The 14122-nt window shown below is 40.0% G+C and overlaps 1 protein-coding gene across 10 annotated transcripts in view; it reads left to right on the top strand.

The window, feature by feature from the left end:
* Positions 1-14122, top strand: part of NFIB (nuclear factor I B) — a 462184-nt gene that overhangs the window by 218430 nt on the left and 229632 nt on the right. For 9 of the 10 annotated variants that reach the window (XM_040481252.1, XM_040481251.1, XM_040481257.1 and 6 more), the window contains exon 2: positions 5809-6340. In XM_040481252.1, coding sequence (XP_040337186.1) covers positions 5809-6340 — 532 coding nt within the window. Of the gene's footprint in view, positions 1-5394; positions 5415-5808; positions 6341-14122 lie in introns of those variants that run through there. The other variant, XM_040481254.1, reaches the window with a different exon arrangement.

Below are 14122 nucleotides of genomic sequence, written 5' to 3'. Positions count from 1 at the left end.
AGTGCCTGCTGCTACGCGGCGCCCCTGCCCGGGGTGCCCGTCGCCCCGGTCGGTCGCTGGAGCGCTGAGACTGATTCGGGCTTTAGAGGAGCTTTAGGGGGGACTGAGCCCTTATAAACAAGCAGTGAACTTGGGCGAGGGGACTCCAGCACGAGTCCTTGTGGGCGCCTCTGGACTCCGCTGCAGGCAGTGGGCGGGCGACCGAGCGAGTCGGAGGTTGTGGTCCGGGGACCCATTCCTTTGCTTAATTTGGGGATCTGAAACTCTGGTCCATCGTGATCCGCACTTTGAGGTTTCCCGTGACCACACCACAAAGGCAGTCTTTACGTTGACACGAGTTAGTTGGTCGTGGTGAAAGTTAAGGACTTTAGAACATGTTCATTTTGTGGAGACCTGTTCCTTTGACGATATTTGGGCGTAGCTCAGAAGGCAGAAAGTAATGCTGGAAAAGTAAGGTCGTTTACATTTTTTTCACTTTGAAAATTGCCCTCCTAAGACCTTAGGAACAACGTTATGACATAAAATACTGGCTTTACACATTTTTGAGAACACGATTTATATAATTTTAAACCAGACGGTCAAATGGAAAAGCAGAGAGACCGAACAGACTTACCTGGGGGCAGTTTTCATCGCTGCCCAGCCAACTAACCAGTGGCGAACTCACTAAATACCTTAGCCCAGAGTTGTTATTTGAAGCAGTATTTTAAACCTCCGAAGGTGTCGGACAGTTGACTTCAGCTTTTTGGAGGCAGTGTCACCATTGGTAATTGATAACCATTTTCTTTGACATTGGCAAAACAAACAAACAAACAAACAAACAAACAAACAAAAAACTAAACAGTTAAAGAAGTGTCGCCAGGTCTTAGGTGTGTTACAATAATTTAAAAAAAATCAAAATCACGGTGATGCATTTTTATAATGGACAAATGATTAAGATTTCAATTGTATGACAATTAGAAGCCATTGTGATTGGAAAGGACTAAGGCATTCATAAATTGTGAATGAAGATGAAAACAATGATAAGGCTTATTCAGTGATTGGATACAGTCCTGTAGCTTTTTGGCTGACACATTTTTTATTGTTTATATTTTGTTTGGCATCTGAGTATGATTAACTTAGATATGGCTATTTTCAGCAAGTAACGTGCACTTTAATTTCACAAAACTGGAAAAATGAGTTGCTGAGCTATTTGTATTTTAAAGCTATGAATAAAGGCTAATACATATGATGATGAAACTGTTTCAGGTATAGCGAATTGCCTTTAGTTGTAAAAGTTACCTTTCATATTAGCCATCAGCAGGATTTTTTTTTCTCCTAGTAAACCATGTTCATTTGATATTATTTTTACAATATTGAAGCATAGCTCCATTAAAACAAATTGAGGTAAGCTTTTTCGCTTACAAAGTACCACATCCCTTATTCTCACCTGTAAAAGATTGCTTTTCTATATAAATTTAGATTGCTAGCATCAGTTGCTCAGAAACATTGCTAGCGATTACATTGCATTTTTGATTTCCTCTAAATATCGTTGTAAAGTCACTAGCTTTAACTTAATTTCTGTAAATTGGAAATAACATTGCAGCTTCGTGACATATGGAATATTAGGAGCATATATAGCATAATCATTCAGCTCTCACATTAGTATTCAAGAACACATACTTACCAACGCTAATTCATGATGACTAATATTCTCTACTGTTTTAGTAATGTAAATCTAGGTTGACGTATTAAAACTGTTTTTGGGATTGAAGGCCTATACTACAGAAGGGATTGTAGCTTCCACATTCTCACTTAATTAATATCTCTGTGGCTTTATAGGTAATGTGGGGTGTTACAAAAGTAAGAGCACATTAACAGTGCAACTTTTATATCAGACCAGTAGTTTAGTTTTGTATGATAGGAGTCTAATGGCTAGAGCAAAATGTTTTTTAGTATGTGTAAATACAGAATAGAGAAACATTCTTAACTGGTTGAAAACTTTACAAAGTGTCTCAGTTGTTGCAATAAAGTGTCTAGGTTTTAGAAAGAATTTTAATTCAAAAGGAGCTACAGTTAAAGTTGCTATTTAGCAAAGTGTGATGTAAAAGTGTCAGTATATCGATATAAATCAGTATTTCTACCTCAGTATAAATCAGACATAAAAGGAAAATTAAGAACCATCATATATGGTTTAATATTTTGCTTTTTCTAAAAATAATGTAAATCCTTAATAAAACTTTCACCTGCCATGATTGCATTGACTTTTAAAATTTCATTGTCAGTCAAGTTATTCAGGTACATAGCTTTAATGGTTTATTATTATATAGCAATGCTCCAAGAAGATCTAGTATTCTTCCACCTCTATATTGATCTAATTTTCCATCCGTTTCATGGAAACCATTGTTTCTGTGAAGAAAAATAAATATTTCTGGTGGAATTAAGATTGTTTACTTTTATATTTGAAATTTGTAACTTGGTTATTTTATCAATTTAGATCAATTAAAAGAAGTTCGAAAAGAGAAATGTCAGTGAATTTTGATAAAAATTCTGAAAGGGCAGGGTGGCATATTACCTTAGTATAGAGCCATTCGATCTTAAACCACTCAGATGCTCAGCTTAAGAAAAAACTTTCATAATTGTTCAGTAAAGTGTTATTGTGATAAACTATTCATTAGGACATTTGAATACCTTAATCACTTCTTTTTTTTTTTTTTTTTCTTTTTTGGATGAAGACAGTTACTATGTTCCATATTCATGTCACTCAAAATGACTAAAAATATATTGCAACTCATTGTTAGAAAACAGTCACACTTGAGAGATGACATTTTAGGTATGTTAATACAGAAATATATGTGACTTATAACAAACCTCTACTTACCATTTTTTTTTGGTTTTTTTGGAGGTTATGTCTCCATGTTAAGTGTTTCACTTGAAAGGAGTCCACAGAATGCTAAAGCCCTGAAAGATGTTTATAAGGCAAGTTTGTGGAGGAAGGAAGTTTACTATTTCTAGTTATCAATAAGAAAAAAAGTGTGTTTTAAAAACATTACTTGGCAACATTGGCAACAAACTCAAGACAAACTTAAAAAAACCAGCATTGTTTTGCGTGCATTTGCTAAGAAAGTCCAAATTCAGTCCTCAGATGTGCATTTTGATTGTGTGTAAAATAATTTATTAACATTTTGAGGTTGGTGACATGACAGATGATTTGAAACTCAAACAGATTTAGTAAAAACTATGTTTGATGTCTCTATAAGAAAATGAAATGTCACTGAACATAGTACTTAAGGATGTAAGCACTTAAGAGTTACCCCACCGCTTAATAATATCTGTTAAAATAATACAGCTTTTTAAAAAGTGGGGCAAGGGTAAAACACCGGGACAGAGCTCCCTCCCAGCCCCATGTACCCTTTACATTCTCAACTCTTTGGCTGATGAGTACGTATGTATGTTTTTTAGTCATATCCATAAATCATAGTAGAAGTCAGATTATAGGAAGTGAGTTCCCAAAGCATGTTTAAGTCCACATTTCCTTGAACAGGGCTTCCTTTGCATTATGTCTAAGGGGGATAAGCAAAGTTTTTGTAGTTACAGTGAAGACTGAAAGCATGGCCTCAGAAAGTATATGGAGATAGGGAGGTCTTATCATGGGCTGTGGTTGCTGTTAGCAGGACTGTTCCCACACAAAGAACAGATTGTGGTTTAACTCTTTCCATGGCCTAGTTTAATGTGCTCGCATAGTAACCGAATTGTTCAAATCTCTGCTGGAAACTACTGATCAGTTTAATGATTTCCTCCATGGCATTTGGTTATGCCTCACGCTGTGATGTAATCATATGCATTCTGTATTGTTATAGAATTTTGATTTATACTCATTCTTCTGTAGGAACGCTTTACAGCAATATGTTACAGCCCTTGATAACTGCATTATTGATCGGATGGGACATACATACACCTTTTCCGTATGGGAAGTGCAGGCTGTGAACATACCACGGTCTTTAGCATTGGAAACCTGAATTTCATCTTAAAAATGGATTCAAAACTATATGGGATTTTTGGGGGGACACCTTCTTTGTTAGAGTGGCATCAGTGGCACTTTCTTCATCTTTAACCCTCCTGCAGTTCATCCTTCTGCTGGTTAGATAGAGAATTTATTTCACATAGTTCAGGGTGACTAGCACCAGTATGTACATTCTACGTTGGGAGATGATAGACTAGAGAAAGTTATTTTCTGGTTGGGGTGACAATACAGTCAGTGTGACCAGAAAAGTGGCCGCAGCGGAAGTTCTTATTTGCTTCAGATCTTGGTTTATTGCATTCATGCAGAATGCGTGCACAGGGGGTTAGCTCTTTCTCTGAGCAGTAAATAGGCCTAAGCTTATGAGACAGGTTTTACCTATGGCAGGAAGTAATGAAACGCTAACTGCTTTGGGAAGTCACTTGAAATATCTGTAGGTGAAGATTATCTGCCATTCCTCACTGCCTCCCTCCCTTAAAAAAGACTTAGATGGAACAGGCAGGAAAAATGCAGAACCCTAAGGTAGACCACTTAATTCAAAAGGCAGGATACTGTACGGTCGATACACGTGCAGCTTCCCAAGCCACGCATACACGCACCCACAGTCCTGCCGGAGAATTCACATGCGTAGCAAATGCATTGTATTGATTCCACAAAAGCAGTAAGTGACCAGCGGTGCACTCCCGGTGTCACCCTGCCACCGCATGCAGAGACACAAAGCATGTAAAGTTGGTGCCAAGTTGCCATTTTTCATTGTTCACCTCAGATGGATTTTTAAGGGGTTTAGAATAATTGCCATACTCCTGTGATCGGTTAACAAATTAACCGACTCTGTGGGGCTTCGGGTTCTGTAGGAAAGCTGCCGGAAGAAGCTTCGTAGAATTTTTGTTTTCAACTTTAGAAACTTTTGCTGAAAACCGAAAGAGCGTGTCTCTGTGTCTATGAGAGAATAGAGTGAGAATGCGTGTGTGTGTGTGTGTGTGTGTGTGTGTGTGTGTGTGTGTGTTGGAGGTTAGTGTTGGTGGTGGAGGGGAGAGAACGCACTGCTCAAAGTATGGAAACCTTCTGTTCAGGACACTGATACGACAAGCTGTGTCCTTTGCCCACTTTCCCTCACTGTATACCGGTTTCTCTAGTTACCACTCTTGGAATGGTGCTGTTTCAGTGTTGGAATGTTGGACGTTTGATAAGAAAATGGATCAAGTTTAATGGCGCATGCTCTTTGAGCCACCAGCAGCCTCTTGCTGAGAGCATGCTCCAAAAGCGGGAACTGTGTGGCATTACACTGAGCATCTATATGCTTTGTGTTTCTGTGCCACAGAGAAGAGAAATGAACTGTGGCATCGCTCCTGCCTTCTGAACAGCTCTGCTCCGATTAAAAAAAAAAAAAAAATCTCACTGTGTTCTTTGTAAAATGGTACTGCTTAGCGTTAGTTGGTCAATCAAATATTTAGATATTAAATTAGGTGCCAAGCACCTTGGTTTACTTACGTTTTAAAGAATGTAGGATGCATGGTGGGAATGAGGGGGATGGGCCAGAGTGGAAATACAAATATAAATCTTATTTTCTTTTTAGGAGGCAGAATCAACCTGTAAGTTTTGGTGGAAAAGGGGTTGCTTGTCATACTTTATTTTCTTCTTGTCTTGCTATTTTGATAATTTTAAATAAGAAAAGAATGTTATTTTTATGCCTAACTTTTTGTAGTGCTTGGGAATGGATTGTAGTTTTTTTTTTTTTTTTTGAGCCTTTGCAATGAAACTGACTGTGTATGTATTCTCCCCTGACCCCCCCCTACCCCCATCTTCCACAGGATGAATTTCACCCATTCATCGAGGCACTACTCCCACACGTCCGTGCAATCGCCTACACTTGGTTCAACCTGCAGGCTCGGAAACGCAAGTACTTTAAAAAGCATGAGAAGCGAATGTCAAAGGATGAAGAAAGAGCAGTCAAAGATGAGCTTCTCAGCGAAAAGCCTGAAATCAAACAGAAGTGGGCATCCAGGCTCCTGGCCAAACTGCGCAAAGACATCCGCCAGGAGTACCGAGAGGACTTTGTGCTCACCGTGACTGGCAAGAAGCACCCGTGCTGTGTCTTATCCAATCCCGACCAGAAGGGTAAGATCAGGAGAATCGACTGCCTGCGACAGGCAGACAAAGTCTGGCGTCTGGATCTAGTCATGGTGATCCTGTTCAAAGGCATCCCCTTGGAAAGTACCGATGGAGAGCGGCTCATGAAATCCCCACATTGCACAAACCCAGCACTTTGTGTCCAGCCACATCATATCACAGTATCAGTTAAGGAGCTTGATTTGTTTTTGGCATACTACGTGCAGGAGCAAGGTAGGAGCAGATCGTTCTTTCTTCTAGCTCGGCAAACACTGCTCACAAACCCCGTATGCGGAGTATCTGGCTTGGGTTAGATGGTCCTCTAGGCCCCTAGACCTCCTTCACCCACTCTGGCTACTCCCATGCCCACGGCCACGTGCAAGCCGTGGAAATAGACATGGAGCTTTCGTACCTGGATAGGCGTGGATGTCTTACAAAAGACCACAAAGAGATGCATTTTCAAATGTCTTTGAAAGCATATACCTTTTCAAAGACGCAGACTAGTCTGCAAAAGATAGTTAATTACGATTCACTTTTTGTCCTCGGCAACATTCCTTGCATGCAGTCATCTTTTCTCAGTCGGAAAATGTAAATTTATTTATGAAGAGTCAAACCCGCTTTTTAAAAATCTCAGTATAGCCTCCTAACTAGCGAGGTAGACGAACTTTACTTACGAATCTAGTCCTATTGCACCGAAAATAGAATTAACGTTTCCTATTACAAAATGCCCAAGGTAGCATTTATCTATCAGAAAGTGTATCTTACGTAGAGCTAGATTTATTTAATTTAAATATTTCTATCAACACCTACTTCTGATTGTGTAATAATAGTCGCTGTCGATGGAATGGATTGTAGTTCTTGTTTAAATAATTTACGTTATAATATTTCCCCAGCGTGACTTGGGAAGACTTAGTATCATTAGTTTACTTGAATGTGAATTTATCAAACTTACCGAGGAGAAAAGGTGTAGCCCTCCTGACAGAACAAAAACAGAAAGTGGACTGGTTACACTGGTTTAAAATAAATCTCAAAAAGAATGTGGAAACCACATACCATACCTATTAAAAAAATACTTGGTAAAGAGGGTGGTGTAAATGTTGCCCGGATGAGTCAAAAATAGGTGAGATTTTTGCTGAACGTATTTTTGAGTTCATGAAATGTTTCTTTATTATTTTTTATTTTTCTTAGTATGCCTTTCCTTAAATAGTGAGAGTTGCTCTTCTTCAAATACATGGGTCAAGATACAGATTTCCATGTATTAGCAACAGTCCGTAGTAAAACATCATTTTAAAGAGCAGCATACCAAAAGTGGACTGAGGTTGGATCTGTCACAGGTTGGGTCATTTCCTACCTCGGCCTGGTGGGAGGGAAGCAGATAGGGGTGGCTGACGGGTATCTGACGTTCGTCATACAAATGTGGGATTCAAGAAATCGGTCTGAACTTTATTACTGTCCAAGAAAATAAAATATCAGGGTTATAGTCGTTTGGCTCAGAAATCTAGATACTTATCATGTGCTTTTTGTCTTTATAATTCCTTGATACAGTTTTAGAGATAATGCTTAAACGTCATTGAAGAATGTCTAGTTTGATTTTAAATAATATGCTGGACAACACATATTTGGAACGTTTACTATTTTTCTCTTGGAAACACCGCATTTACCATTTCCGTGCATTTAAGGATTAAAGTCCAAGCACTGATGGTTTAGGGAAAACTCTGTTTTCACCCTGTGTGTCCTAAAATCCAAGGCCATTAACACACGACACTTAATTTGACTGACAGCTGTCTCGGAGGTGACCTGGGAAGGTGGGCTACGTATGTGCGTTGGACTGTAGAGTGTGTTGTACGTGAATTGTGAAAGTCAGGGCTGGAAGTAAAGTTTTAAAAAGTGGGTCATGCAACTTTGTAGTGCAGGGAGGGAAGATTCACTGCTGCTCATACTCTGACTTGCTGGAAGGCTAGTCCTGGAGGTGTGCACGTATGTACATTCCCTCCCGGGGCAGGCAGCCAACTCTCTTGGTTGATGAACTGACAATAAAGAACACATCCTTTGGATTTGTGAAGATAGATTGAAGAAAGAAAACCGCATAAATGCCTTCTGCTTTGCACCATTGGTCCTGATAATCACGAAGTTTTAAAAACAACTCTCGGAGACCATGTTTTCAGATAAGACACTGATTTTGTTGTTGTTCTAAGTATCTGTCATAGAAAGCTTTCGTTATTTTACCCCGTACATCTATTCTGTATCCTCTCCTATCTGCCGGCGCATCATCTCTTCTTAACATCTGTTGGCTCTTTCTTTGAAAAAGTCACCTCAGGATGCTTTTGCGTTTTCCTTTTTTTCCCAAATTTGTATCTTTTTATTTCCTTGTCTTCTTTTTTGGTCAAATGTAGGTTAATTGTGTTGGTTTGCAGTACAATTGATTGAAGAAGGCGTTTACAAAGATAAGTCTGTAGTCAATCAAAGTGCTGCGTATGTCCCATCGTGACTCTTTATTCCTCCTTTAAGTACATGAAAACCCACTTACGTCTGTTTTATAAATCAGGCAAAGAAGTATGAAGAAAAACATGAGAGAAAAATAGGAAAAGAAAACTGTAATGTTTACAGTAGAATGAGCAATGAAATTACCTTTCTCCCCCCCCCCTTTTTTCTCTGTCTCCCCACTTCTAAGCGACTGGGAGGAAAACATGAGAAAGAACAGATAGAATGCCAAAGATGGTCGCCACTGGCACCAGGATTGGCATCAGACCCTCTTTGTTTAGCTCAGGATGCCTGTGATTTGTTAGTTGGCATCCGCATTGCAGTGTGGAGTGATGTTACAATATATTGACAATTTCCAGATCTAGAAATGTCAATAGTCCTCTTGGTTATTTATACAAGATCACAAGCTGCATCTCTTTTGGAGGATGAAATAAAGACCAACATGTAATAAAGTTCCATTGTTGGCCAACTTCCTATGCTTTTCTTTTTCCCTCTTTCTCTTTTGGTTCAACCCACACTTCTTGTTTTTCCCCCCCCTCATGCCCAGCAGCCTCATGTTTTTTGAAATGTGGAAAGTTCCTAGAGCTTTGACACAAGCCATAGTACTACATCTGCATCTGATATGGTTTTGGGAAAACTTGATGCATTTTGAAATCATTTTTGATGTGTAGTGCATTAGACCTTTGCATCACATGGCCACAAGGCAGTATTTTCTTTAAGGCTAAATCTCTTTGTTATTCAGCCTCTTCTACGCATATAGCCCGGTTGACCGCAATTTAGTCCATTTGTTCTATTTCTCTACATTAGTAAAGGGTCATGTTCGATCCAGTCGTTTGTAAAATTGTATAAGCCCCTCACTTTACCTAAAATGTACACATCATGGGGGAGTAACTGCGTTTAAATCCATAAAATCATTTGACGCTATTGATTCAGAGAGCTGCGCTTCGGCTGTTTCGTTGCTACAAGAACCGCCATTTTGTTTGTGAAGTGCCAGGCGAGGGGGAAAAAAAAGGCAGACACTGTGCTTGATGCCAATAATGGTTGCCAGTGGCACCGAGGTTGGCATCAGACCCTCTTTGTCTAGTTGCTGAATGCCTTTGATTCGTTGGTTGGCATCCGCATTGCAGTGGGCACACTGGAAAGTTTTTGACAATCCCTGAATGAAAGCTGCTTGCTTGTTTGCTGCAGCAAACCTTAGCTAATATAAAACCCTTCCTTTTTATTTTTTAGGTGTTTTTTTTTTTTTTTTTCTTTTTTAAAGGCTGGGAGAGATTAAAGGGAAAAATAGCTCTAAAGTGGCCTCCATTTTCCCAAAGATGTTAAAGATGTCCAGTGATTCTGGGGCAGGTGGTAACTATTCCCCATCTTGTCTTTGTGATTGCATCCGTGAAAGCAAAACAAAACAAAACAAAAACCAGGCAAGCCTTGCACAGGACACCTTACTGGGACAGAAGTGGGCTGTACGATGCGGGGTGTGCAGTGAGGGTGTGGAGGGCCAGCTGAATGGAGTGATATATAATGCATTCATTATGACTGACTATTGCTTTCAGTCACATCACTGCTTATTTCTTATGCAAGTTTTAGTTCCTTCAGTTTCTGCCCTTCCAAATTTTGTAGTAACACGTTGAGAGGATCTAACTTTTCTTTCTAGCTAGCAGTGTGTAACAGTGTAAATGTTAAAAAAAAAAAAATAAGCAAATCTTAATGAGGAAACCTATGTGCTAAGGTCTGATACAGATCGTTCATTGCTGAATTTCCCAATTCCGCCTCAGAAGGTTGCCAGATTCTCAGTGCACAATTCTGCACACCAGGAAAAGCAACCAAAAGGCTGAAATAATTTTGGTTGAAGTTTCCTAGATAGTTAGCATTACTGTCGCTTTCCCGTTAACCACCGTTATCTTGTTAATTAATAAGAAGGATTAGCAGTTCTACCCAAAGGGCTGCAGGGAAGGAAGTCTGGCCTATGGGAGGCCTTGGGTCCAGGCTGTGTCCCGGATGAAGGGGGAACAGGCTGGGTTGGGTGGGGGAACTGGGCTTTCTCTGAGGCAGGAAGAGGTCAGAACATACTAAGAAGTTTAGAGATCTCAAGAGACAGTAACTGTTGTCCTGAATTTAACAGGTTAGAGTTTAAACTAAGTCAGCCTAACTGATTTTTGGACTCTCCTTTGCACTCCTACTAAACCTGTTTCGGATACTGAAGAGAGGCCAGGAACTTCATGGCTCTCATCAAAGCGGGGTTTCCTTTAGCCTTGTGGAGCCCTTAAAATCATGGTCCGTTGCTGGATGGCAACTTTTGTGGTGTTATTGTTAAGTGTTATGATCATTAAAGTACATTTGGAAGTTGTGAAAAATGTGACTTGTTTACATCATTATTATTGTTTTTGAAATAGAATCCTTCCCGGTTGTCACATATCATTAGCGAGGAAGCAAATGCGAAGAATTATTTTCCTCCCTCAGTTACTGACTTTTAGAATCCTTTTGGGTAACAATTATTTCTTTATGAAAAGCTTAAGTAGATAATGGTTTGCAAGTTGACAGCGTGTTTTAACATTTTAATAAATTTCACTTCATTTGCAGGTATTTCCCATTATGGGGAAAACTAAGCTTTTATACTGTGTTACAACTAGGCTGCTCTCTAGGATGATTTGGCGTGCTTGCATTGCAAAGTGCTCAGAGAGCGTAAAGTTGGTATGCATGTTTGACTTAGGGGAACACTGCTAAGTTTTCCCATCTAGCATCCTGTCCTTGACTGAACTCATGAACTGCAGTGCACATTTGTTTGCATTCTGGCTCACGCACAATTCACCAGATAAAGAATGGCTCTTACTGGCATGCCTAGCTCCTAGGCTTAATGAGACCTTTGTGGGAACATATATTGTAAGATAAGATACTTAGCAATTTTCTCACTGATAAGAAGAAAACACAGTCTAAGGGGCCAGTTCACCCTCCATGCCATGATGTCCCCGCCATAAGAGAGCTCTGCTAGACAATTCAAGAGTTAAACTCGGAGGCCCCAGTTGCCAGCTGGGAAAGCTTGGCATCTGTGTTCTGATATGGCAAACTAAGCTCTTGCATTGCTGTTAATATGATTTCACTTTTCAAAGGGAAAGGGGAGGGGGAGAGAGAGACAGTGAGAGAGAGAGAGAGAGAGAGAGAGAGGAGAGGCTCGTTTGTTACATCCATTATGATTTTCAAATATTAAAAAAAAATAACAGTGACCCACTTTCTGGAGGCAGCGAAGGTAGGGAAAATATCCTACTGACAGCATTAGACATCCCACACACCTTCTGCCCTCCCCGCCCCCCCCCATATGCACAGCAGTACACATTTTATAATAAAAAATATTCATCTAGATTATGGGTTTGGATCTGCAAATTCAGTGCACTATGCCTCTTGAGTGGTAAAATGACTCTGTATGTAAAAGAACCAAAATGCTGTTCATTATTCAGGAATAACGGTAATTTGGGGGGAGATGTGACTGCTTCCCAAGGGTGACTCCTCGACAGATTCAGTGTGTGCCTTGGAGCTTGGGCAGGAGCCATTTAGGGAGGACACCTATGGCCACTGCTTTAAGTTCTTTAAAGTTGCTGTTTTCTAGCGTGGTGTGGGAGAGTGTTTCCACACGTCGAGGTAACATAGATTGGGTAGGATTTCTTATTTACTAAGTTGTTTTTCCTTAAAGTTGGAACTTGGGAGGGAATTGCCAAAAGGAAATTAAAGTTTTAATCCTTCCATTAACTTTTTCCTTTCACATGTGGCATTTCAGTCTGAAACGCTCCAAGATATCTGACTTAGTAAAGCCTTTCTCCTCATAAACGTTCACTGTGCCTGACTGGACTGAAACACTGGATCAGTGGGCTTAAAAAACCTCTGTCACGACACTCTTTTACCCTTGCCATCTCTGCCGACCTGTTAGGATTTCAGCACCTGAAGAGGGAGGGGCCCAGCGCACGGCTGAGTCAGAATTCTCTGGAATTCGTAAAAGTGGAGATAAGTAAGTTTTCCTTTCTGTCATCCCAGTGGCTTGTATGATAACTGACTTTACAGTGAAGGGAATAATTACCGCTTTGTTGGACGCTTAGGGCTGCAGAGAGTGGAGATAGTGGAGGAAAACCTTATTGAAATGGGAGATTGTTCAATATCAGAAATCGTGGGCAGAGGCAAGGGTGATGCCCAGCTTCTCGGTAGGGATTTCTGCTTGGGGAAGGATAGCATTTTCTATGTGCCGTGGCGGAGCAAGTGACCAGCCACACGTAATGTTCTAAGCAAAGTTTCCAGCTTTTTCCCCCTCCATCCTTGTGGGGGAGGAATAATTTTAGAAGTCTCAAGGACTGGTGGTTATGTGATGGGAAACTGGGGTTCTTAACAGCAGCGTGCCTCAGCGCCAAGCACAGCAAGAGGGGAACTTCCTCTGAATCATGCATGCTTTCCTGTGGCCACACGGTACGTCGTCCCGTTGTAGAGAGCGTTCTTGGGCCCTTGAACTCTAATTATGTGATGTGGTTAATTTAACTGAATTCAGTTGTGAGGATTTGGCATCGAGCATAAATCATCAGACGGCGAGGACCTTGTGAAGTCCGTGTAGTGAGGAGTGAGTCTGGGGGATTAGCTTGTGTTAGACTGAACGGTACAGGATGTGAGGCTAATGGGACTTGAATGGTTGGGCTTTTGGTTGTTATATTATTCAGAAAATTGGAAGAAATGGCTAGCAATTAACCAATGAGGTGGAAAGACCTTGAGGCTGAATTGAAGGCCACACATCGAAAAAAAAAAAAAAAGTCCTCAAAATTTACATCAAGCAGTGTTCTAAGATAGGAATGCAAACTATTCCTGTGCATAAATATATTGTTTATAATAAAACACTTAGGAACACATATTCTCTCTTTTATGATGATAGTTTAAACAGGACAGCGTTGATGAATCACAGACAAATTAAAGAACTCTGCATAAGGACTATATAATTGAAAATATGGGGTGATGGATGAAGTAATTTTACTAGCTGAGAGTTGCCTGGAGGTTGTATATTTTCAGAATCCCATTTTAAGGCAGTTCAGAGCATGTAGTAAGTTCTGGATGAGGCACAAATCATTTGAAAATGGGATTTGTTTAAACAAGTGCAAAAAAGAAAGTAAGAATTGCCTTTGGAAAAAAAAAAGGCTTTATTCTAAGTCTGTGCAGTTTAAAATTTGGGGTTGGATTTAACTCCGTTTCTCAAAATAGAAAATCTAATACATAGGATTCAGCTGAATTTTAAGATACACATATCTCCCACGAAAGTACACAAAAGTCTTTAATAGGAATCCGTTAATACGAAGTGACACTAACTTATATTCTGATGCTGAATGAGGCTGAAGATTTCTTTAAAAACTTGGGTTGTCCAAAGCACACTTTGAAAAAAAACGCGTGGAAAAAAATGTGTCGCTGTTAACCGGGAATGGCAGAGCTCAGGACAAAAATCTAATCAGGAGCACAGACGTTAAGAAAGTTATTTGAAATAGGGTGCATTCTGTAATTCACGTGAGGAGGGGATTACAT

Source organism: Herpailurus yagouaroundi, unplaced genomic scaffold (genome assembly GCF_014898765.1).
Source record: "Herpailurus yagouaroundi ecotype Mexico unplaced genomic scaffold, PumYag 160, whole genome shotgun sequence".
Taxonomy (NCBI): domain Eukaryota; kingdom Metazoa; phylum Chordata; class Mammalia; order Carnivora; family Felidae; genus Herpailurus; species Herpailurus yagouaroundi.
This window is presented reverse-complemented; position numbering and strand designations above follow the sequence as displayed.